The sequence below is a fragment of the Carex rostrata genome, chromosome 26, assembly GCF_964058835.1.
Source record: "Carex rostrata chromosome 26, lpCarRost1.2, whole genome shotgun sequence".
NCBI lineage: Eukaryota > Viridiplantae > Streptophyta > Magnoliopsida > Poales > Cyperaceae > Carex > Carex rostrata.
The window spans coordinates 5591219-5614438 of NC_135943.1; the positions used below are offsets into that span (position 1 = coordinate 5591219).

A 23220-nucleotide genomic window follows, 5' to 3' on the forward strand; every position below is an offset into this window, starting at 1 on the left:
GTTGTTTTGTCATCATTCATTCACTGAATTTTCTTCAGTCTCTTTTGTACATGCTTTGAGCTCTAACTGTTTGGAGTTACATAGCATATGAACTTTATAGTTTCTAGATGAGGGATCTCGTTACCACAATTTGAGTTACTACAGAGTTACTACAAAGTTATCACAACTATTTTTGATATTTTCAAAGTTCAAATTATCGATCCAACCCGTTCAACATGATCTCCACAATAAAATGTGCTTGCATATCAAATTTTACATTTTTTTGAATTTTTTTTATTATTTATTAAGATGGATACAAAATTCAATGGTCTGAATTTGACTAGTTTTTGTAAAATACTTAATAAATAGTAAAAAAATTCAAAAAAATGTAAAGTTTGATATGCAAGCACATTTTATTGTGAAGATCATGCTGAACGGTTTGGATCGATGAATTGGAATTTGAAAATGTAGAAAATAGTTGTGATAACTCTGTCGTAATTCAAAATTGTGGTAATCAGATCCCTCCTCTAGTTTCTAATGAAATCGGTGGGCTTCACCCACTTTATAAAAAAAAAAAAAATTACCGAGTAGAGTCTAGCCGTATGTGCTATGTTTATTGAGTTAGTTTAGTGAGCATTATTATAAAATTTATCGGATTGGTTTTAAACGATGAATTCAAATTGTTAAAACTGATTACGTTATATACATATGTGCAAAATTTTGAAATTTTAGAATTTAATTAGTATAAAATCAAACGGTAAAAAAATTAAGTTTTATGAGTTATTTTAATGCATTAATTTGTAATTATTTTTTAACCGTTTGACTTTGTACTAAAGGAGTTCAAAATTTTAAAATTTTGCATGTACACGTACATAACTCGTGGAATATATCAATTTCAATGATTTAGATTTGTCATTTGAAACCAATTCAATAAATATTAGAGTTATGCTCACCAAGTTTTCTTAATGAGCATAGCACAAAATAGTTTTGCTCTAAATTTATAATACATAAGAGATAAGATTTCTAATTATACTGCCTTATTATGTTTTTATTCGTTCAAAATTTTTTTTCTGGATCAAATAACTCATGTGTTACACTTCTCTCTTCTCATTCAAAAAAAGATGTGTGTAATGTATCTAAAATTCAATGTAACTCTTAAGAAAACATAATTCAATTTTTTTTATTTTTTTATTTTTTGCATTAGTCACCGCACTGCTAATTGTGTGTTGTTTATTATTATATACGTTTTTTTGTATTTAAGTACAAAATTTATTTAAATGTATTTATAGGAAAACAAAGGTTCATTTCAAATATCTATGTTTTAATACAATATCTATTTTTTCTTGAAGAAAATACAAGGAACAACCCTAATTTATATGAAGAGGTTTCAAATGTCTCCATCCATCATGTCTTCATATTTAGAACTACAAAACTTAAATGCCAAAATAAAATAGTTAGATTATGATCTATATCATTTTCTCTATACAAATATAAAATATTTCAACATTTTGATTTAGTTTTGATTAGTATCAAGAGCTTCTAAAATTACACCGATACATATAAATTTTGGATGTTGGTTTTTCAACTTAATATTTTATATAAGACCAAAATTAAAAAAAAATATATATTTTTATATATATGTAGAGAAATAATATAAATCATATCGAACTGTTTTATTTTTATAAAAAAATATTAAAAAGTTTCTTATTAAAAAATTAAAAAAATGAAGACATGATTAAACAAAAAGAAGGACGACATTTAAAACATCCTTACTTTATATTAGTTTATGTAAAAATTTGATACATGCTTTATATAAATAAATATATTTGATGTACATTATAATTATAATCGATATATTTAAATCTCAGTCGCTGAAAGAAATAAACCGTTAGGATTCTACTCATAATAAATCTCTAAATCAAAATAACAACTAGTATTTGGTTTAGTGGCAAAAGCACATGATCTATATGTGAGAGATCATGAGTTCGAAATCCATATGAGAGAAATCATTTGTTGTAATAAGTTAATAACAAATGTATTAAATAGTTTGGTGGCTTGTAGGGAGTGCAAACGGATTGGATAGTGGTAAAATCATATCTGTATCCGTTTTTATTTTCTGAATACGGATACAGATACGGATTGAATATTAACCAGATACGGATACATATATTCGCTTTTTATAATAGTAAATAACATAAAATTTTCATAATATATATTATATATCTACTATCCATATCCGTATTCATATCCGCACAGATATTCATATATTGGATATTCGTATCAAATTTTCGGATATGATTTCGGATACGGTTGAATAATATCCGATCCATTTGCACATTATGTTCCCCTAGAAATATGGATCCCTTTGCACTCCTAGTGACTTGACCTCCAACTTTATTTTCCAATCCATTTGCACCCCTAGTTAGGGCTGTAAACGAGCTGGCTCGGGCCGAGTTGGGCCTTAGCTCGGCTCGTTTATTTTGGCCCGAACCTGGACCGAGCGAGCTGGACCTAGGTCACCCGAGCCAAAACCCCTGGCTCAGCTCGTGACAAGCCAGCCCGAGCTAGCTCGCGAGCCGACGAGCTTGCTCACTGGGCTTTATTGGGCTGCTATTATACAAATTCAAAAATAAAAAATAAGAAAGCCCATTCAAAAAATTTAAGAAATCGTCCAGCAGGCACATCTTCAAGCAACTAAAGCCCATATCATTTCTTCCCAAATCGAAAATACATCAATTTTGCATAATTGCGCCTTTGAAAATGGAACTGGACTTAAAATTATACGGGACTAAACACTAAATCCACTGTAGCTTAACGAGCCGAGCTGGCCCGGTCTGAGCTGACCCCTGGCTCAGCTCGTTTATTTTGGCCCGAGCCTGGGCCGAGCTGGCTTGTTAACAGCTCGGTCCACTACCGAGCGAGCTGTTAGCGAGCGAGCTAGAAGCGAGCCACAAGCCGTGAGCTTTTTTGACAGCCCTACCCCTAGTTATGAGTTATATTGAATGAACCTTTGTTTTCCTATAAATAGGTCAAGCCATTCTCCAACGTATTTGATAGGAAAACAAAGGTTCATTATTCAACTGCCCTATTTATTAAATGTTTTCCTATAAATAGGTCAAGCCATTCTCCATTTGCGAATTCGTATCCCCTCACGTTATTGAATCGGACGGTCCGAAAATAGATTAGCACACATCTCAAAGTACAAATAATCATGTCCCCTCTGTCATCCCGAATCCCAACTGGCTGAGAGTAAATCTGAGCCGTCCGTTTCAATTGTGTGTTGAGTCAGGTTCCTGGGAGGATACTGATCCCTCCATTTGCACCCTCTCTTTGTATTTGATAGGTCAAGCCAGAGACAGAGAGGGCCTCCATTCTCCAACGTGGGCGAAAAGTCCAAAGCATTTTTATGTGATCGATTCCGATCCGTTAATTATTTGCGACTGGTCCTAAGCTGCCACATACTGTCCTTCTGAACGAGATTAATTTCTCCGGATCAGTGCTTCCAAAACACCATTGGACATTGCCACGTTGGACAATGGACACGGAATTTTCTGGTATTTACATATAAAATATTATAATATGTTGGAAGGGAATGGTTGGGATTTTGTTTTTTTTTAAATCATAAATTAAAAAATAGATTTTATCAAACTAATTTGATTGCTTTGTTTTTTACAAAAATCATAAGAATCGAGATGCCATTTTACATATAAAATATTATAATATATATGTTGGAAGGGAATGGTTGGGAATTTTTTTTAGAAATCATAAATAAAAAAATAGATTTTACCAAACTAATTTGATTGCTTCGTTTTTTACAAAAATCATAAGAATCGAGATGTCATTTTAGTCCTTTTTTTTAGAACCGAATTGTCATTTCAGTCTTAGCCGTTTTCACAGATTTCGAGAAAAAAATACGTTGAATAATTATGAAAACACCTGGGACCGAATTGTTATTTCGGTCCAAAAAAAAAAAAATTCAAACCGAAATGATATTTCAGTTCTTATGGTTTTTGTATAAAAAAAAAGTAATCATGTTGGTTTCATGAAATTCTTTTTTTTAATTATGGTTTATAAAAAATTTCAACGGTTGGGATGAATTTTTTAAAAGAACTGAAATAAAAAACGTCCGTTGTAATCATATATTTTTTAAAATTAAGATTTTCACAGAACCAGATCTCAATAATATATTATATACCCAACTTAGCTGGGCCAGTGTTGTAAAAAACGTCAGTTTAGGCCGATTAGTCGTTAACGGTGATTAAACCGACATGAATTAATTTTTCCGACTAATTGATCGATTATTCCCTATTATTCTCGATTAATCACTTGACGGTATCCTGTCCGTCCGACAACTGCATACCGTTATTTACAATACTGACATGGACCAAAGAAAATATTGAGTCATCAATATTTAAAGAAATATTATATTTGACAAGTAGCATGATATTACGAGATAGGTCAAACCAGAACTCAAATCTCGTGCTTCGTTAACTTGACCAAAACTAGTTTAGGCAAGTTCCAAGCAAAATACAAAGTAGCCTCCTCTGTTCTAAGCTTCTAGCTAACTCTTTTCTTTTCTTCCACCATTTCTTGGCCATTGTAACATCACAACCTCTGTGTGTGTGTGTGTGTGTGGGTCTCCATGGAGGTGCTCAACAAGATGCTCATAACACTAATGCTTTGCTTGGCGGTGCTAATGGATCGAAATGTCGGAATGAAGACACCACGAAGGATCCATGTCGACACAGATGTGGATACTGACGACTTTTTCGCAGTTTTGTATTTGCTCAAACAGGACCTGTCAGAGTTTGATCTCAAGGTTTGAGAATTACCTAGCTTGCCCTTTTCCTGCCCATAATATAATTATTCATATATAGTTCATACCTTGTGTTAATGTGTCATGATTAATAATTACCTTGGAGAGAAGTCACAAGCTTCAAACACAATTAAGTTGTGAATATGAGCTGATGCTATTAGCTAGAGAGGAACAATATATAGTTTCATGTACTTGTAAAAGTCTCGCTATTGAAACAAAATGAAACAAAAAATAATAAAAATTACATCCATTGACTCTTCTTACATCCTTTCATATCTATCTCAATTTTTCCTTGCAAAATTTCATCCACAAAATTCTCTCCTTATTAATTCGGTCAACTAAATTCATTGAAGGCAACATCTTATCTCTAAAGACCTTCTCATTCCTTTGCTTCCACACAAATCATTTTTCCGGAATTTTCAAAGAATCGTTTTTGATATATGAAAGATTACCGGATTTTTCTCTTTTTCGAAAATCAAGATTACCGGATTTTCAAAGAATCGTTTTTTAGATATATGAAAGATTACACGGAAAGCACAGTTTACCAAAATTCAAGTTTCTAATTTTTTTTTATTTAGACATATATAGCAATAAAAAAATCTCAATGATTGAATTTTGGTCCGTTATTTCAGCTACCTACTGAAACGTTGACACGTTGTCCTCATCCAATGTATTTAAAATACATTTAATGCATATACGGGCGTTAAGATGAAAAAAATAAATAAATTTATTGACTTGAATTGCAAGACTAATTAGAAGAGATACTCTCTCTTTTTTAATAATTATAGATATATTTAGTAAATACTCTTGTTTGTGTACTGTGGTCTGTGTACATGATATATTTATTAAAGACTTTTTTTTTAATAATAGATATATTTATTGACTTGCAAGTTGTATAGGAGATGCTTTGGCTGATCTGCATTATTAATAATGCACCGTGGTATACCACGTGGCAATTGAATAACAATATATCTCCATCACTAATTAATTTCCAACTATTTTCTATTGACACCATGTGTTTGTCTTCAATGCTAGTATTATTTATGTTACAAATAGATAAATAGATAAAATTTGAATAACCCAAATTATTAAAAAAAAAGAGGAATTTTTTTGAAGTGAAACAAAAATTCTGAGTCCTATTGTTTTACTACTGTCCCATTTTTATTCTACAAAAATAACTTTAATTATTGTTACATAATTTTTGGTATTAATTCCATGATATCACAGTCTATCACTATCAGTGCGAATTCATGGACCGATGCGGGCCACGCAGTCAATCAGTTGTACGACCTTCTCTATATGATGAATCGTGATGACATCCCTGTTGGAATCGGAGGCGATGGTGGAATTTCTTATGGTGGCACCATTTTTCCAAATGTGGGGGGCTATCTTGCAATTATTGAGCAGGTAAATGTGCTACTAAATAAAATTCCAATTAGGTTTTACTTGCCTTTCATACGGTGTTGGCTGACAAGGACAAGGGAGAAATTTTTTATTGATTTTTCTTCCCCAAGACCTTTCTTGTTGACTGAAATTTAGTTATATCAGTGTCGTGATGTGGATTTGAGCTCTGCAAGGCAAAATATGCACAGTACAGTTTTCCGAATTTTTTTTAAATACCATAATAGAAATAAAATAAACTAAAACATCTCCGTTTTGGGGGAATTCCATCTTTACCCAGGCCACAGATTGGCTCTGCGGCCTCATTTTGGAGGGACTGCAAAGCCAATCTGTAGCCCCACTTCACATGTTACAACAACCCAAAACACCCCTTGTGGCCTGTTAAGTGGAGCCGCAGATTAGCTCTAAGGCCTTGGTAAAGATGAAATTCACCCAAAATGGGGGTGTTTTGTTTTTTTTTGTTTTTATTATGGTATATATAAAAAAAATTCGGTACAATTTTAGTTACATTTGACCCATTTATTTAAGGAAGCTGATATGAGTACCGCACAATACCCGCACCTAAACTGCCATAACTGCTTGTGGAGGCCGCAACCGTTTCAGATCTGTAACCTTTTTTTTTAATATTAATACGCAAATCTTGAAGTATATAGTCCAAAGAACACAAGTATTTATATCTATATAGTAAACAATGTAAACGATAAATTAATTATTTTTAAATAATCGTACCCGCACCTAAACTACCATAAATTACTTGTGAGGACTAAAGGGTCGCTCAATGATGGAATCCTTTTTGGTGGCAAGAGAATTCCTGAACTACTGCAAAAAACATAAGTTACCGGCGATACTATACAAGGTGGATTTCGAGAAAGCCTTTGACACAGTAGACTGGTGTTTCTTGATGAACTTGCTCATTGAGAGAGGCTTCCCTCCGAAATGGATCACAGCCATCTTGGAAATACTATAGTCTGCATCATCGGCGGTCCGAGTGAACGGTTCCTTAACTACACCCTTTCAGCACAAAAGGGGACTGAGACAAGGAGATCCACTATCACCGATGCTATTCATCCTGGTGGCGGACTCCCTGAACAGATTCTTGAGCAGAGCCGAACATATAATGCCACAGCACGCTAGCCTATCCCCAAAAACAATCCAGTTTGCAGATGATACGGTAATCATCACCGAGGCACATACAGGCACGCTGAAAATAATATCCAAGATACTTAAAGTATACGAGGAAATGACGGGTTTGAAAATAAACAGGGCAAAGAGTGCCTTTGTGCCGATAGCCATCCCGCAGCACCTGATACAGGCGATACGAAACATTATCAACTCGCTAGAAGAAAAATTGCCAATAAAATATCTGGAATTACCACTGTCAACAAAAAACCTAAACAAGATTGACTTTGAACCAATCTTGCAAACGATCTAGCACAGAATCGAGGGGTGGAAATCTAACTTCTTGTCATACGGAGGGAGATTGACACTTATCAAGGCTGTGCTATCAGCAATACTGATACACTTCATGCAGGCAACTAGATTACCGAAGGGGGTCACAAATCACATAGATAGAATGAGGAGGAGTTTCATGTGGAGAGGAAATAACCCGTGTAAAGGCATTCACTGCCTAGTGAATTGGGAACGAGTATGCACATTGAAGGATAATGGTGGTATGGGGATCATAGACCTGGACCAACAGAACCAGGCATTACTACTGAAATGGATATGGAAGATAAGCCATGAAAGAGAGGGTATTTGGTCATTTACACTGCGCCTACTGTACAACATCTCGGATGTATCACAACTACCCCAGGATTCGCTCTCCCCTTTCATTAAACAAATCTCAGAACTGCTGCCCTTTTATAACTCCTCGATCAGTTGGGGACAACCGGATACAGGAGCAAACTGGAGATGGACGACCTCAGGTATATTCTCGTGTGTCTCAGCATACAGAATGATGCACGACACAGGAGAACGATCCACATATTACAATGTGCTGTGGAAACTAAAAATCCCACCAAAGGTGAGAATTTTTCTATGGCTAATGATGGACAATAAAATTCTCACGATCAGAGGGTGTCAGGTGCAAAGTGGGTGCAAGCTGTGCAATAGCTCTGATCTGGAGACTAGGGACCACATTTTTTGGGAATGCCCGTACGCAACAAGATTCTGGAGAGGCCTGACGGCCCAACAAAACATCAGGCGGGCAGCGGGTACAAATCCTATTGATATCTGGTGGAACCAGAGACGGACAATGGGAAAGGAGCAGAGGTCGAGATGGGACGTGACATGGGCGGCGGGAACATGGGCGCTGTGGAAAATGTGGTCCCTGGCGACAGGAACATGGGCGCTGTGGAAAATTTTATGATAACTGTATAGAAGTATGATGTCAGAAAGGCAACACGGTGCGGGGACGGAGGTGTGGGTACTAAAGTGATTATTCTTTATTTAAATGGACAAAGTGCAATTTCCATATTATGAACTAATTAACTGTGATAAAGAATTTGAACCACACCACCTACGATATGTCCATTAATATCAATTCAAGCAATGGTCTAAAATTTTTAGTTCTCAGTGGTTAAATTCAAAATGCATGTTTAACCAATTTGTTTTACAAAAGTTAATTTCTGAATCCAATATATTTGACCGAAACAAGTAAAGACCTAGTATGTTTACCAGAACAGAATTTATACAAAAGATGTTGTCAGAAGTTGTAAACTTGTAGCAACTGAAATTTTTCTTATTACTAAGAGTTGCCAGAAAAAATATATTGCAAAACTTTTCTTTCCTTTTTCCACCTCTTTATAGAGAGCTGTAAGTGATCAGTAAGCCTTCCTGTAATGTATTTTCAGGGGATGACAACAGTAGGGTATTGCCGATATCGTCAGGCAATACCTAGAGGAGGTGGAGGTTTATTGGATATCGACACCAATTATGGCTTCCGGAAAGGATTTCTACCACAGGTAAAATTTTCAAGCTAAGACAAAGATTTGTATTAATTTTACTTTCCAATGAACCCAAAGAGGTACTAATTTGCATCATAGATTTCTTCAAAGTTCTGTTTTTTTTTTTTTTTTGAAATTTTCAGGGGGAGAGAAAATACACACCATTACGTCAACCAACGGCACAACAGGTTCTAATTGACACCATCTCCGTAGGACCCACAACATTGCTTCTGATGGGAACACACACGAATATTGCGTTATTTCTCATGTCCAACCCGCATCTGAAGAAAAACATCGAGCACATTTACATAATGGGTGGTGGCGTGAGGTCAAGCAACCCGACTGGTTGTTGCCCTGCAAATGATACTACTTGCATACCGGGGCAGTGTGGTAATCATGGCAATTTATTCAGTGCATATGGTACTAACCCAAATGCTGAGTTTAACTTCTTTGGAGATCCTTTTGCGGCTTATCAGGTGATGATTTTACGTATCTTTTATTTTCGGGATTGTTATTGTACATGGTTCCTACTGCGGGTTCTTTGATGCTGTAATTAGATTAGAAGTAATAATTTAGTATATATTACAATAGCAAAATGTTATTTTTGCTCAATCTCAACTTTTGCATGATATTTGTAATGCTATATTGGTTATATACTTTCAGGTGTTCCATTCAGGTATACCAATTACTCTTGTGCCACTAGATGCTACAAATACTATTCCAATAACTGAACAGTTCTTCAAAGAATTCGAAAACCAGCAATCCACATATGAGGCTCAGTATTGCTTCCGATCTTTGAAAATTACTCGAGACACCTGGTTTAATGATCATTTCTACACGGTGTGTCTCTCATACTTCCAATACTATATAGAGGAGGGTTCAAATGCCTCCATGTTTTTGTGCCTCCATCATGCCTCCATCTCTTTTCATCATTTTCAAAGTTCAAACAATCGATCCGAACCGCTCAACCTAACCTTCATACTAAAATATGTTTGGAGACCAGATTTTATATTTTTAAAAAAAATTTTACTATTTTTTTAAATAGGTAAAAAAAATACTGTTTTTAGATGGTTCAGATTTACTGATTTTGTACCTATCTAAGAAAATAGTAAAAAAATTCATAAAAATATAAAATTTGGTCTCCAAACATATTTTAGTATGGAGATTAGGTTGAGCGGTTCAAATCGACTGTTTGAACTTTGAAAATGATGGAGAGAGATGGAGGCATGATGGAGGCATTTGAACCCTCCTCTACTATATATACCAACACTAAATGAAACTACTACCTGTGCCCGACAATTTTTTTAGTAAAAGTTGGAGGTCAGGCCATCCAACCATGTGCGTTTGCCACTAGAATAAATACTAGTTCTTGTTGATGTAGACATTTCGTATGGTGCCCAGTGGAGGAGCCACATTGAATCAGGTGTAGGCAGTTGGATTTTGAAAATCGGGTACGTATAGGTCTATGTATAATCGGGTTGTTGCCTATCCTGGAGAAAAAAAATTGCTTACCCCTAGAAAACCCTTAGTTAGAATTGGTTAATTTAAGGCAGCCCACAATCCGCTAGTCGTACTAGATTTTTTTTTCCTACCCCTGATAAAAATCCTGGTTATGATGGTGCCAGACCGATGGATGACTAACTAGCATGATATGATCTGGAATTATAATAATTAGTACACAACTTAACTATGCATATACGAACATGACCTCTCTGTGCATTACAGAGCTATTTCATGTGGGATTCATTCATGGCTGGAGTGGCAGTTTCAATAATGAAGAATGGTGACAAATACAATGGTGAAAATGATTTTTCCGAGATGGAGTACATGAACATCACCGTAATCACCTCAAACCAGCCTTATGGCGTTAACGATGGTTCAAACCCATTTTTTGATGGGCATAAGAAACCCAGGTTTAATTTGCTACAAAGAGGGGTTCATAGCGGCCACGTTCAAAAAGGGGTAGACGATCCTTTTTGTATTGTTAATGGGAGTACAAAAGGAAAATGTGAGGTATGTTCTAACGTTTTAAACTGAGTTGCGATTTGAGGTCAATCAAATTTCAGGTTCCAGTACCAAGGCAACAGAAATGGAACAAATTTTGCCAGTAAAGTTTGAGGCAGTATAATTGAATTTCAGTCGGAATTTAGAAAAAAAAATAATAATAAAAGACATGATGAGGGTTTGAACTATAAGTGAAAGTGAAATTGAAAACTAATTTCCGTTTAAGTTTTGGTATCTGACTGAAAATGATTGGTCAAAATTTCCAAAATCTTACTGAATTTGCAACACGTGCCGTGGCCCTTGGACCAGGTCAGAACTGGTTAGGTTTGGACATTTTATGTGGTAAATGATACTTGCTTTTCTACAGAAAAACAAAAAATTAAAATTAGACAGTGAAGCTTTTTTTGTACTCTAGTAACAATTATCTGGATGGAAGCAGGATGGATACACTAAGGAAGTAACCGGTTCTGATGCGGTTAAGGTGCTTGTTGCCACCAAGGCCAAAGCAAGTAAAGATGCTAACAGTTCGCTTGACAAAGAATACTTCAAACACTTTCTAGAGGTACAACTGAAATTGGAGCAATTTCTCAAAACATATACACTATTTTCCTTTTTGTTAGCAAACCCAACTTCTGGTAAGACCGGACCCATTCCATAAGGTACTAACTGATACCAATGTTAAGAGAGTAGCTATCTAATGATTTCTTTAGATGGCAAGAAGTATATTAAGGTTCAATTACCAGTTTCTTTAAAAAATTAAAAATGAATTCTTTGTAGTAATAAAAAATTGTGAAATATATTTAATCTAACTAATTATATGATACATGCAGGTCCTAAATCTTCCACAGCATGCAGGCCGCTTTAATATTAGCACACAATTTCCTTATTACAGAGAGACCCTCTACCTCCCCAATTTTTCGAACAAAACCAGAGGCAAACCTGTTGTCTTTGATATGGATATGAGTGCTGGAGTTTTGATCTCCCTTATTTACCTTCTTAAGGCGCCTATCGAAGATATTGACCTAAAGGTTGTCTCACTTTTCCCAAATAAGGGTATATTAAATCATAATCTAGAAATCATCACTCTAACTTAGAAAGAAGAAATAAGATGTCAGTTGACATTAAAGCATAAGCGAAGAGTTAGAAATTTGGAAATATATCAGTTTCTCACAAAAGAATGGAAAATTTTCCATAATTATCCCGTCATTTTTAACAGGGCTGTATATATTGAGAGTTTTACTAATTTGCTAATGTTAAAATATCACATCCAATATGCTCACTGTCCAAAAAAATTATTGGTGATATTTGACTTATTTTGTTTTGGCTTCTTATATTGCCTTTTGTTGTTTCATAGGCCATACTGGTAAGTGGTAATGGCTGGGCAAATGCAGCAACAATAGATATAATATACGATGTCCTGCACATGATGGGACGTGATGATATACCAGTTGGACTAGGTAACCTTACCGCATTAGGTACACCTAGCCTTGGCTGTACCTATTTCAAGGCCATCCCACTTGGTTCAGGTGGCTACATTGATTCTGATACTCTTTTCGGACTTGCTCGCACTTTGCCTAGAAGCCCAAGAAGGTAAAAGATCTTTAACTGGATTCCTGAAGGTGCATTTAAATCATGGATTTTTAGTCTAAAAATGCTGTTCAAAATTTCACAAATACTGGTTCAACTTAAATTTATGTCTGCATAATTTCTCTAGGTATACAGCTGAAAACTCAGTAAAGTATGGGGCCCCAAGAGACACAGATCATCCCGAGCTTAGACAGCCGTTGGTTTTTGAAGTATGGCAGTCTGTCATGCAAAAACTGAACCCAGGGGAAAAAATTTCTTTCCTGACAAGTGGGCCCCTCACTAATTTAGCCACAATTATCCTCTCCGATACAGCGGAAACATCTAAAATAGAGGTTAACTACTAATTAGTACTTCATCCATACTATATTCAGGATGTTTGGTTGTTTGATTGCTAAAAGCCCACTGAAAACAATTTAAATGAAAACAGATAAGGGACCTCATCCTGACATTCTCTAGTATGGTTAGGGCCCCTAGGTTTGTTCGATTTTAATCAAAACAGAAAATTTCGGTTTAAATGGATTGGTTTTTCAGTTTAAATGGATCGATTCGGTTGAAATTTTGAATAATTTCGGGTTAAATGGTTCGGTTCGGTTCGGTTTAGACATCTCAAAACCGATTAAACCGAACCGACCGGTTTATATTGGTTCGACTCTAATTTTATTAGTGTTATAATTATTTCATTAAACCAAACCGGACCGAATCAAACTGAACTTCAATTGTTGTGTATGACAATGTATTATTTTCATTAATAATGGTACTAATAGGTTTACTTTGATTTGTACCGAACAAACCGAAATTTACTTCGGTTTGTTCGGTTCGGTTCTTAATCGGTTGATAGGTTTAATCAGTTTGATTAGGTTCTATTTTTGAAAATCAAAGAAAAATTTAATTTGGTCATTTTACTTCGGTTTGAACCGAACTGGCCATTTGAACACCCCTAAGTATGGTCATGTATAATTTTGGTACTAAAGAGGAAAGATCTTTGTGTACCAAATAGGAATGATCTATATGATTTATCTTATTAAAAACTGAACTTAATAGGAATTAAGTATTGTAATACTTGGTGCTTGATCATAATTTAACCCATTAATTGCAAATGTACATCAGGATTTCTGAGCTTGACAGTGACCCCTATATTTGTTAGGTGTCTGATTTAAGTACAAATTTATATGATGATATAATCACATTTAAATGATTCATAGAGCAATATCTTTTAATATTTGCAGAGCATAGTTATTGTTGGCGGCCATGTAGCTAACAACTCTGGAGACAAGGGAAATGTTTTTACGGTACCAACGAATAAATTCGCCGAGTTCAACTTCTTTCTGGATCCCCAATCTGCTAAAACAGTCATTCATTCCGGTATCAAAACTACCATTGTACCCCTTGAGGCTCAGCGCAAGGTGGCTTCCTTTGAATGCATCTTGCAATCCCTACAACACGCCAATAAGACACCAGAACTGAATTTTACATACGAGTTACTCACTTTGATGAATGAGTTGCAGAGAAAATATCAAGAATATAAACACATGGTAACTAATCATTTTTCAATTTATTTTTCATGGAGAGTATTCTTGCTTAAGTGTCTAACAAACTTTAAAGCCCCTACTCAAAATTGTAATTGATTTTACAGGACATATTTCTTGGCGAGATCCTTGGTTCGGTCTTCTTGGTAGAACAAGAAAATCTAAAACCAATCATACAAGTAAAGAGCATCGATGTTATTGTTGGAGATGAAAGAAATGAAGGCCAACTTGCTGTTGACAATGCGAAAGGAAAACTTGTGAATACATTGGAAAGTTTGGATACAGAAGCATATTTCACAAAATTTTCGACTTTATTGGCTGAGCAAAGGCAGACAGCTGTAATATCTAGTTTTGATGAGCAGAAGAGAATTTGGAGCAAGCCGCCCCCTTAAAAAACTATTTTACTATCTCAAACAAAAAAAAATATTTTTTTTTTTTAAAAGAAAACTTTGATTCATTGTTTATTTGGAACCACAACTTTGACAAATAAAAAAAAATGATTTATTTAGTATTTTGTAAACAACAATACTAGTTAAATAAATTTGGTTTATTTTCAGTTGAGGAAAAATCATAAATTAAGATCCTAGAAACCAAGAAAACAGGGGAGGCCATTCCAATTCGGAAAAGAGGCAATCCTCATTCTTGTAAATATCTACATTGCAGGAAAAGCACTGTTAGGAGCATTCTGATTGCTGACAAAAGTAGGCTGAAAAATGAATTTGTATCCTCTGCATTAACTCAAAAGAGAATTTTTTTGAGTTAGTGCATCTCGACCATCCAATATGCTTTAAGATTAGTGTGGATTAGATCCGCACTAATATTTAAGAATCCCCTATGTTATAGGTTAAGAGCCGGATTGGCTCCGTTTAAAATCGAACAGTTGAGATTCATTAACTCAAAAGATTCCCTTTTGAGTTAATGCAGAGGATACGCATTCTTGAAAAATGGGCCAATGCAATGGCATTAAAAAAGAAAATATTTTAATAAATTATCAACATTAGGCTTAAAAAGTTTTCGACCCCTAATCAGAGCCCAATTTCTTTCATATTAAAATTAAGAGCAGCATTAATCAAAGTACAAAGAACGAAGAAAGAAAAAGAAAAATGTGACATCTCAATAGGAAAGCAAATTAGGGCTCATAGTATTCAAATTAGTATTCATTGTGGTTGTATCCCCAACTGTACCAAGTGCTACCAGTTCAGATACTGGAAACCACTCTTATATTCTTTCTTTTAATCACAGCCCCAATTTCGCAGTTTGAAGAGAAAAGTGCATGTCAAATCAAGAACAAAGAGAGATAAGAAGGCCATCTGAAGAAAACCTTGGTTTTCATCCAAAAATATCATCAAGATGTCAAGTGACTTGTACTAAAGCTTTAATTTCATCACAGCCTATTAAAAGTTTGAAAGACTCTTTCGGAAATTGAGCTCACAAAAGGGTAAAAGAAATTCTGTGGAAAAGATGATTTATTCAATACCTTAATTGGAATAAGAAATAAATATCAAATATAGCATATCAAGATAAAATGAGTAGACAAGTGCTAATTCGAAAATGTACCCCATTCAGAAAGTGATTGATTGATAACAATCACACTGATTCTGTTTTAAATAATAAAGTGACACTGCCTGTATATACTGAAATAGTACGAAATATGAAAAATAAAACAAGTAAATTTTGCAGGAAATCAATTCCCACTACCAAAATGGCTAAATATTAGGTCACAATAAATTAGGGCTCATATAGTACAATCCAAATTGGTTTTCATTGTGGCAGTATCCCCAAGTGCTTCCAGTTAAGATACTGGGAACACAACCACTCATATGCAAATAAGAGTATGTCAAATAAAGAACAGAGAGATAAGGAGGCCATTTGACTGTAATGCAAATAAGAGAAAACCTTGGTACTCACCCAAAACATCAAGTATTTACTTGTATTAAAGGGGCTCAGAGATTTCTATAATACAAAACACGATCATCATTATTGTATCTAATTTCTTAGACCACTCTTTCGGAATCTTTGCTTTGAAATCATCGCTCCTGTAAGATTCAATATATCTTTTCAAAAGTAAAAATAAATAAAAAATAAATAAAAACGAGCATTTCTGAGGAAAAGTTCATCTATTCAGTACATTTGAATCAGAAATGAACATCTCAAAAGGTGAAAGAAATAAAATATATTGCATATCAAAGATAAAAATGTACCCCGTTGTGGTCATCAGAAACTAGTTTTTTGGAGACAATCCAATCAGAGAAGAATGATCTGAAAAAATGCAAAAAAGATCATCCGAATCTAGTTTCTTTGCTTTCCGGGCATACATCAACAAAAAAGATTGACAAAAATGCAACCACAAGCAAGAAGATGTAGAAAGAATGAGCTTGATTTTTCACAAAGGAAGGATACAATGATCTGAACTGAGAAACTCGACAGGAAATTATTTTCAAGAAGAATAAAGAAACACGAAACAGCAATCGAGAAGAAATAGAAAAAATGAGCTTAATTTTTCGCTAATAAGAAGGATACAATGATCGAATAATGAAAGAGATCTTCATTCCATTTTAAAAAGAAAAAATGAAGAAGAATAAAGAAATGCGAAAAAGCTGATGTCTGTTACCGCTAGCAGGGATCTCAGTTTTATAGAGGATGAAAACGACAAAATGTACGATATCTGTGAAAAGGACAGAAATACCCCCTTTCTTCCTAAATGGGCCGCTTTGTTGGGCCTCTCTCACAAACCAAACGAAGCCTTTCCTGGGCCGGATTAAGTTCTTTTATTTCCCTAGTAATGGATTTAATCATTTAAGTTTCAATTTAACAAATCCAGTTCGTCCGAATGGATTCTATGTGACTAATGCTTTTATTGCTGTTAATGTTGCATCTTAAGGGACTTGTAACACTTGTTCTGACAACACATGCGACTCCAAATAGTATGTCATTAGTTGATCTTCACAGGGTTCCTGCACAATAATAGCTACATAAAAATTGCCTATTGTATTGTTTGAATTATGTCTGATCTAAAATAAGATACATCTAATATCAATTTGAGTAGTCCCATTTGGTTGTCAGATTCATTTAAAAAATAGTTTTTTGTGGTATCATTTGATTATCATCAAACTTAATTCATATATAACTAAGCCAAGCCGAGGCTGCCACCCCTTCCTCTCCTCCTAGCCGCGTGTCACCACCCGAGACCAGCCAGCCCGCCGCTCCACCCGCTGCCGGATTGACCTTGGAGGCCGATCGGCTTGGAGCCGAGCCCCACCATCTCTGCCACTCAACCCGATCAGGTCCGATGCTTTGCCGAGCCGCCCCTACGTATGGGTGTTGCTCCTCGGGCCGCCACTCCGCCGTGTGGGCACCCCGCCGGCCGTTCCTCTCTCTCTCTCCTCTCCTTGTGTAGGGGTTGAGATCGAGCTCTCTCTCTCTCCTTCTTGTTCAAGATTGATCTAGATCCGCGCGATCTAGATCTTGATCTTTCCTTACCTCCTTGATTTGAGTTGAGATTTGGATCATCGAGAACCATGCGAGATTGTGTTGATGTGCTACGCGAGATCTATTTAAAGTGCTTTGAAGTAGTGAGCTAACATTCGAATTTGCAGAAGCACAAGGATCCGATCGACTAGCATTGATCTCCTCCTGTTCTTGACAACACCTTGGTGTGCGAAGCTTGAGGTTTCCGGTTTTGAAAACTTCATCAAGGAAGACTAAAACGCAGGCAACCGTTTCACGCTCCACTTGATTGGAGAGGTATGACTCGTTACACTTTGCTAGTTCATGTGTGTAGGATGATCCATAAACTGTGTGTGATTGATTGCTTGTTTATAATAAGATCTGATCTAGATTGCTATGTAAATTTTTGAAAGATACCTGCTAGCCTAGACCGCAACCCAACAGTATTTGCACAGAGTATAGTTCTTTAGTCAAAAAAATGTGAAGGTATTTGTGGAAATGCCTCAATGGTATTTACACAGAGTCTAGTTCTTTAGTGACACAATATTATCATAATATGCAGTTGGTATATTCTTCTAAGCAAATTTATTGATTTAATTTATTATAATAAAAATTATCAAGTTTATGAGTTATAGCTTGTGTTTTGTAGTTACTAGTCAACTAGCTAACTCATCTTCTACTGCCCTTAAACAAAATCAACTTTGCAAATTAAAAACCAAACATGCCGAAAAAAAGGATAAAACAAATCAGCTTTAACTTTATGTTCATTACTTCTTTTTCTTTTACTATGTATTATTTTTGAGCTTTTCTATATTTCTTTTTCAGACTATGTCTAGCTTTGTGATCATGTAGCTACAGTTGTGTTCAGTTTTCTTTACTTTCTCTTTGGGTACTCAGACTCACCATGGTAGAACTATTCTTCATGGAGGTGCAGGGGTAAGTTTTTATTATTCCCCTGTTCTTCCTACTCAAAAGTTAGTTAAATATTCATGGAAGAAGTCTGTTTCATACTTTCATCTAGGGCACTTTTTGTTCGTGGTACATATCATGCCAGACAACCATAATCAAACCCTCTATTGATTTGTGGTAGTCATGGGAATGCCAAACAACCACAAACCGAATCAGGTCCAGTAAAATCTGTACTGAGCAGTGCCATGCATGTGTACTGCCGGAAAAAATGGGCTGTTGATCCAAACGCTGGACATAGTTTTTCTAAAAGTGCTGCTTTTTCTTTTCCCATTATGTTGTTTATTTCAGTTGTGTGAGCTTAATTGTGGTTATTTGATTACTTAGCTGGTGCGATGAAAGAATATTAAGCTCTTTTCCAAATATTACCCAAAAAAAAGAAAAAAAGCACATGTGCCGTGCAATAACAATATGTGCATATATTTCTGTTCTTTTGCTGACAGAACCAAGACATGTAGCTTAAGTTATGCATAGAAATAGCTTATTGTTATATACCTTTATGAAATTATACAATTTAACTTACAAAATACAGTAGTTTAAGTTGTTGGTTCAAAATCCAGTTTGGAGATTTCTAGTGGATATTTAAGTTGTAAAGCCTGATCTGTATTTAACTTATAAGTTTCCTTGTTAGGGTCTAATAAGGGCTTTTCTGCATATTTACTGTTTTAAGGTATTATTGGTATAAGATCAAGTTTTGTTAGGGTCTAATAAGGGTTTCTCTCCATATTTACTATTTAAGGTATTACTGGAATAAGATCAGGTCCTGTTCAGCTCTTAATCCTCTGACTTGCAAATAGTATGGTTTGGTAATTAATCTTCTCACAAAAACTCTTATTTTGGATAGGTAAATGCTTTTAATTTTTGTATTGAGATGTAATTATATTTTTTTGGATTTAAGATGTGCAAGTTTTTTGTATAATTGCAAGGGAGCTAGTTCCTTTTGCACAAGATTAAGTCACAAGATTCGCGAATTAAATCCGAATAATTCATTTTTTTGGTGATGAACCGAACACTGAATTATTCGGTTGACCAATCTTTGATAGAATTAAATCCGAATAATTTGCGAATTTCACGAATTTTTCCCAAATTTTTCCCAGAACAATTTTTTTGCTCTCTTGCAGGACTGAGATCTCTAGTCCGAATAATTCCGAATCACTCCCGATCATTTCCGAATCATGAACTTTTGACCTCGCCGAACCGAATCCGAATAATTTAATCATAACTATGAATGCAATGGCATTAAATAAAAGGTCGCAATAAATTATCAATATTAGGCTGAAAAAGTTTTTGACCCCTAATCAGAGCCCAAGTTCTTTCGTCCTAAAAGAGCAGCATTAATCGAAGTACAAAGAACGAAGAAGAAAGAAAGAAAAAAAAAGGTAACATATCAAATAGGAAAGCAAATTAGGGCTCATAGTACAATCCAAATTAGTATTCATTGTGGTAGTATCCCAAGTATCTGTATCATAGAAGCAGAGAGAGAGAGCTACCAGTTCAAATACTGGAAACCACTCATATATTCTTTCTTTTAATCACAGCCCCAATTTCGCAGTTTTAAGAGAAAAGTGCATCTCAAATAAAGAACAAAGAGAGATAAGGAGGCCATCTGAGAAAACCTTGGTTTTCATCCACAAATATCATCAAGAATCAAGATGTCAATTTACTTCATTGTTAACTACTGTGAAGCATGCTAACTAATTGCTTTGACCAGTCAACACTTCCTAACAATATTGCTAACCATCTAGCATCTGATTCTAACAAACTCTCTCATTCTAACTGCCTAACTAGTACTGTTAACTGCCCATGACTCTATTTTGGTATGACCACCGATTTCATAGAAATCAAGCATACTATATTTGGTATCCAAAATAAGTACCAAAATCAAATACGATAAATCTTACAATAGTTCAATATCAAAAGACATAAAAGTATACAAGTAAAAAACAATATCACATCAAAAGCTTATTTCCTAACAAAATTAATACTAAGGAAACAAAAGCTCAAAAATCAGTCATATCCTAGAAGCATGACTCTATTACGGTATTATCTGTATATACCCAAATAGTATGAAATATGAAAAATAAAACAAGTACATTTGTAGGAAATCAATATTATGGCATCACAAAAAAGGTTACAATAAATTATAATTAAATATTAGACCGAAAAGTTTTCGACCCCTAATCAAAGATTCAGAGCCCAAGTTCTTTCATATTAAAATTAAGAGCTGCATTAATCAAAGTACAAAGAACGAACAAAAAAGAAAAAATGTAACATCTCAAATAGGAAAGAAAATTAGGGCTCATATAGTACAATCCAAATTAGTTTTCATTGTGCTTTCCAGTTCAGATACTGGGAACCACTCATATGACCAAGGAGTATTCTTTTTTTAATCACAGCCCCAATTTCGCAGTTTTAGGAGTGAATGTCAAATAAAGAACAGAGAGAGATCAGGAGGCCATTTAACTCATATGACCAAGGGAAAACCTTGGTACTCACCCACAACATCAAGTATTGACTTGTATCAAAGGGGCTCAGAGATTTCCAGAATACAAAACACGATCATCATTATTGGATCTAATTTCTTAGACCACTCTTTCGGAATCTTTGCTTTGAAATCATCGCTCCTGTAAGATTCAATATATCTTTACAAAACTAAAAATAAAAAAAAATAAAAAAATAGCATTTCTGAGGAAAAGTTGATCTATTCAGTACATTTGAATCAGAAATGAACATCTCAAAAGGTAGAAGAAATAAAATATAGAGCATATCAAAGTGCTAACTCGAAAATGTACCCCATTGTGGTCATCAGAGAAGAATGATCTGAAAAAAATGCAAAAAGATCATCCGAAACTAGTTTCCTTGCTTTCCGGGCATACATCAACAAAAAAGATTGAAAAAAAAATGCAACTACAAGCGAGAAGATGTAGAAAGAATGAGCTTGATTTTTCACAAAGAAAGGATACAATGATATGAACTGGGTAACTTGACAAGAAACGATCAAGATCGAATCATGAAAGAGAGATTTTCATCCCATTTGAAAAAAAAAAGAAAATTCAAGAAGAATAAAGAATAAAGAAACACGAAACAGCAATCGAGAAGAAATAGAAAAGAGCTTGATTTTTCGGTAATAAGAAGGATACAACAATGGAATGATGAAAGAGATTTTCATTCCATTTTAAAAAGAAAAAAATGAAGAAGAAGAAAGAAATGCGAAATAGCTGATGTCTGTTACCGCTAGCAGGGATCTCAGTTTTTATAGAGGATGAAAACGACGAAATGTACGAAATCTGTGAAAAGGACAGAAATACCCCTTTCTTCCTAAATGGGCCGCTTTGATGGGCCTCTCTTCTGTCTTTCACAAACCAAACGAGGCCTTTTCTGGGCCGGGTTATGTTCTTTTATTTCCCTAGTAATGGATTTAATCATTTAACCTTCAATTTAGCAAATCCAGTTCGTCCGAATGGATTCTATGTGGCTGATGTTTTTATAGCTGTTATTGTTGCATCTTAAGGGACTTGTAACACTTGTTTTGAAAGTATTGATTTTCTAAAAAAAAAAAATTCTACAAAAATGTAAAATTCGGCATCGAAGTATATTTTCAAATGAAAATCATAATGAACGGTTTGAATCAACTGTTTTGACTTGAAGTAAAGATATAGATTCGTAGTACGAATCCAAGTGCGCTATGTATAGTTTCATAGCCCAACATTTTTTTTTTTAAATCATAGGTTACAGATCAAGTTATCCAACACATTTTCAAACTTCTATATATATTCTAGAGGATTTCACCACTTTGTGTGTTTTGAATCCATAACCTTCCACATATGAACCATGTAACTCTGTCACTTGATCAAACACAGATTCTTGTAGCAACAAAATTTTGACAGTGATGTTTTCCATTCATTTTTAGACGTGATGTGTTCAATAAATTGATTAAATTAAGGTTTTAACAAAACTAGAGTATAACATTTTTTGACGGTGATGCTTCTCCACGACCCTATTATCATTTATTGGTGTTTTATAGCAGACAATATAAAATGAAATAACTAGCAAAACTCAATCTTCAATTTTATTCCAAAATGGAAGAAAACAAATAAATAGATATTATTTTCTTTTTCTTTTTTATTTATAACAACAATATAACTTCTGGCAGTACAATTTTTGGTAACTTTTTTTTAAAGCAATGATTTCAAATAAAACTCTAATTTCTGCTTTGTAACATAATTTTTAATTTAGAAAGTTTTCTTTTAAATAAATCATTTTTTAATTGTTTCTATTGCCCTCGTTCTCTCTTCCATAGTAGTAATTGGTGATGTTGCCACAAAAAATATTAGAAATTAATTGCATGAATGTAAAGGTTTAGAAATTATAATTAATTTAATTTCTATGTAGTACTTGAAAGCTATTTTTTTTTCATTTCTTCACAAGTATTACTTTTATGTAGATCATTGTAAAAAAACGTCTGTTTAAACTGATTAATCGGCCGATTATGACATTATGGATTTTTTCAACTAATCAGACGATTATTTTTAAATACGACCATTTATTT

General features: G+C 34.5%; 1 protein-coding gene across 7 annotated transcripts; it reads left to right on the forward strand.

Moving 5' to 3' along the window:
• Positions 1-4550: 4550 nt before the first annotated feature.
• Positions 4551-14766, forward strand: LOC144544175 (nucleoside hydrolase 3-like). Of its 7 annotated transcripts, none has more exons than XR_013508162.1 (12): positions 4552-4798; positions 6023-6202; positions 9049-9159; positions 9285-9617; positions 9805-9981; positions 10867-11154; positions 11585-11707; positions 11976-12198; positions 12500-12735; positions 12860-13064; positions 13959-14264; positions 14366-14766. XR_013508162.1 is itself a non-coding variant. In XM_078292588.1 (12 exons), exons 1-12 carry the CDS (start codon positions 4622-4624, stop codon positions 14648-14650), a joined length of 2619 nt encoding a protein of 872 aa, XP_078148714.1. In that variant the 5' UTR covers positions 4557-4621; the 3' UTR covers positions 14651-14766. The 7 variants fall into 7 exon arrangements, 5 of the variants coding, with proteins under 5 accessions (XP_078148719.1, XP_078148717.1, XP_078148714.1 ...); XM_078292588.1 differs by having other exon boundaries at positions 4557-4798; positions 11976-12173; XM_078292591.1 differs by lacking the exon at positions 13959-14264 and having other exon boundaries at positions 4554-4798; positions 11976-12173.
• Positions 14767-23220: the final 8454 nt, after the last annotated feature.

Excerpts from the sequence above, each read along its gene's own strand:
- LOC144544175 (XM_078292588.1), top strand. The coding sequence starts at position 4,622 with ATGGAGGTGCTCAACAAGATGCTCATAACACTAATGCTTTGCTTGGCG. Across the intron at positions 9,160-9,284 it reads GGAAAGGATTTCTACCACAG|GGGGAGAGAAAATACACACC; the intron begins GTAAAATTTTCA and ends TGAAATTTTCAG. Across the intron at positions 14,265-14,365 it reads ATCAAGAATATAAACACATG|GACATATTTCTTGGCGAGAT; the intron begins GTAACTAATCAT and ends TTGATTTTACAG.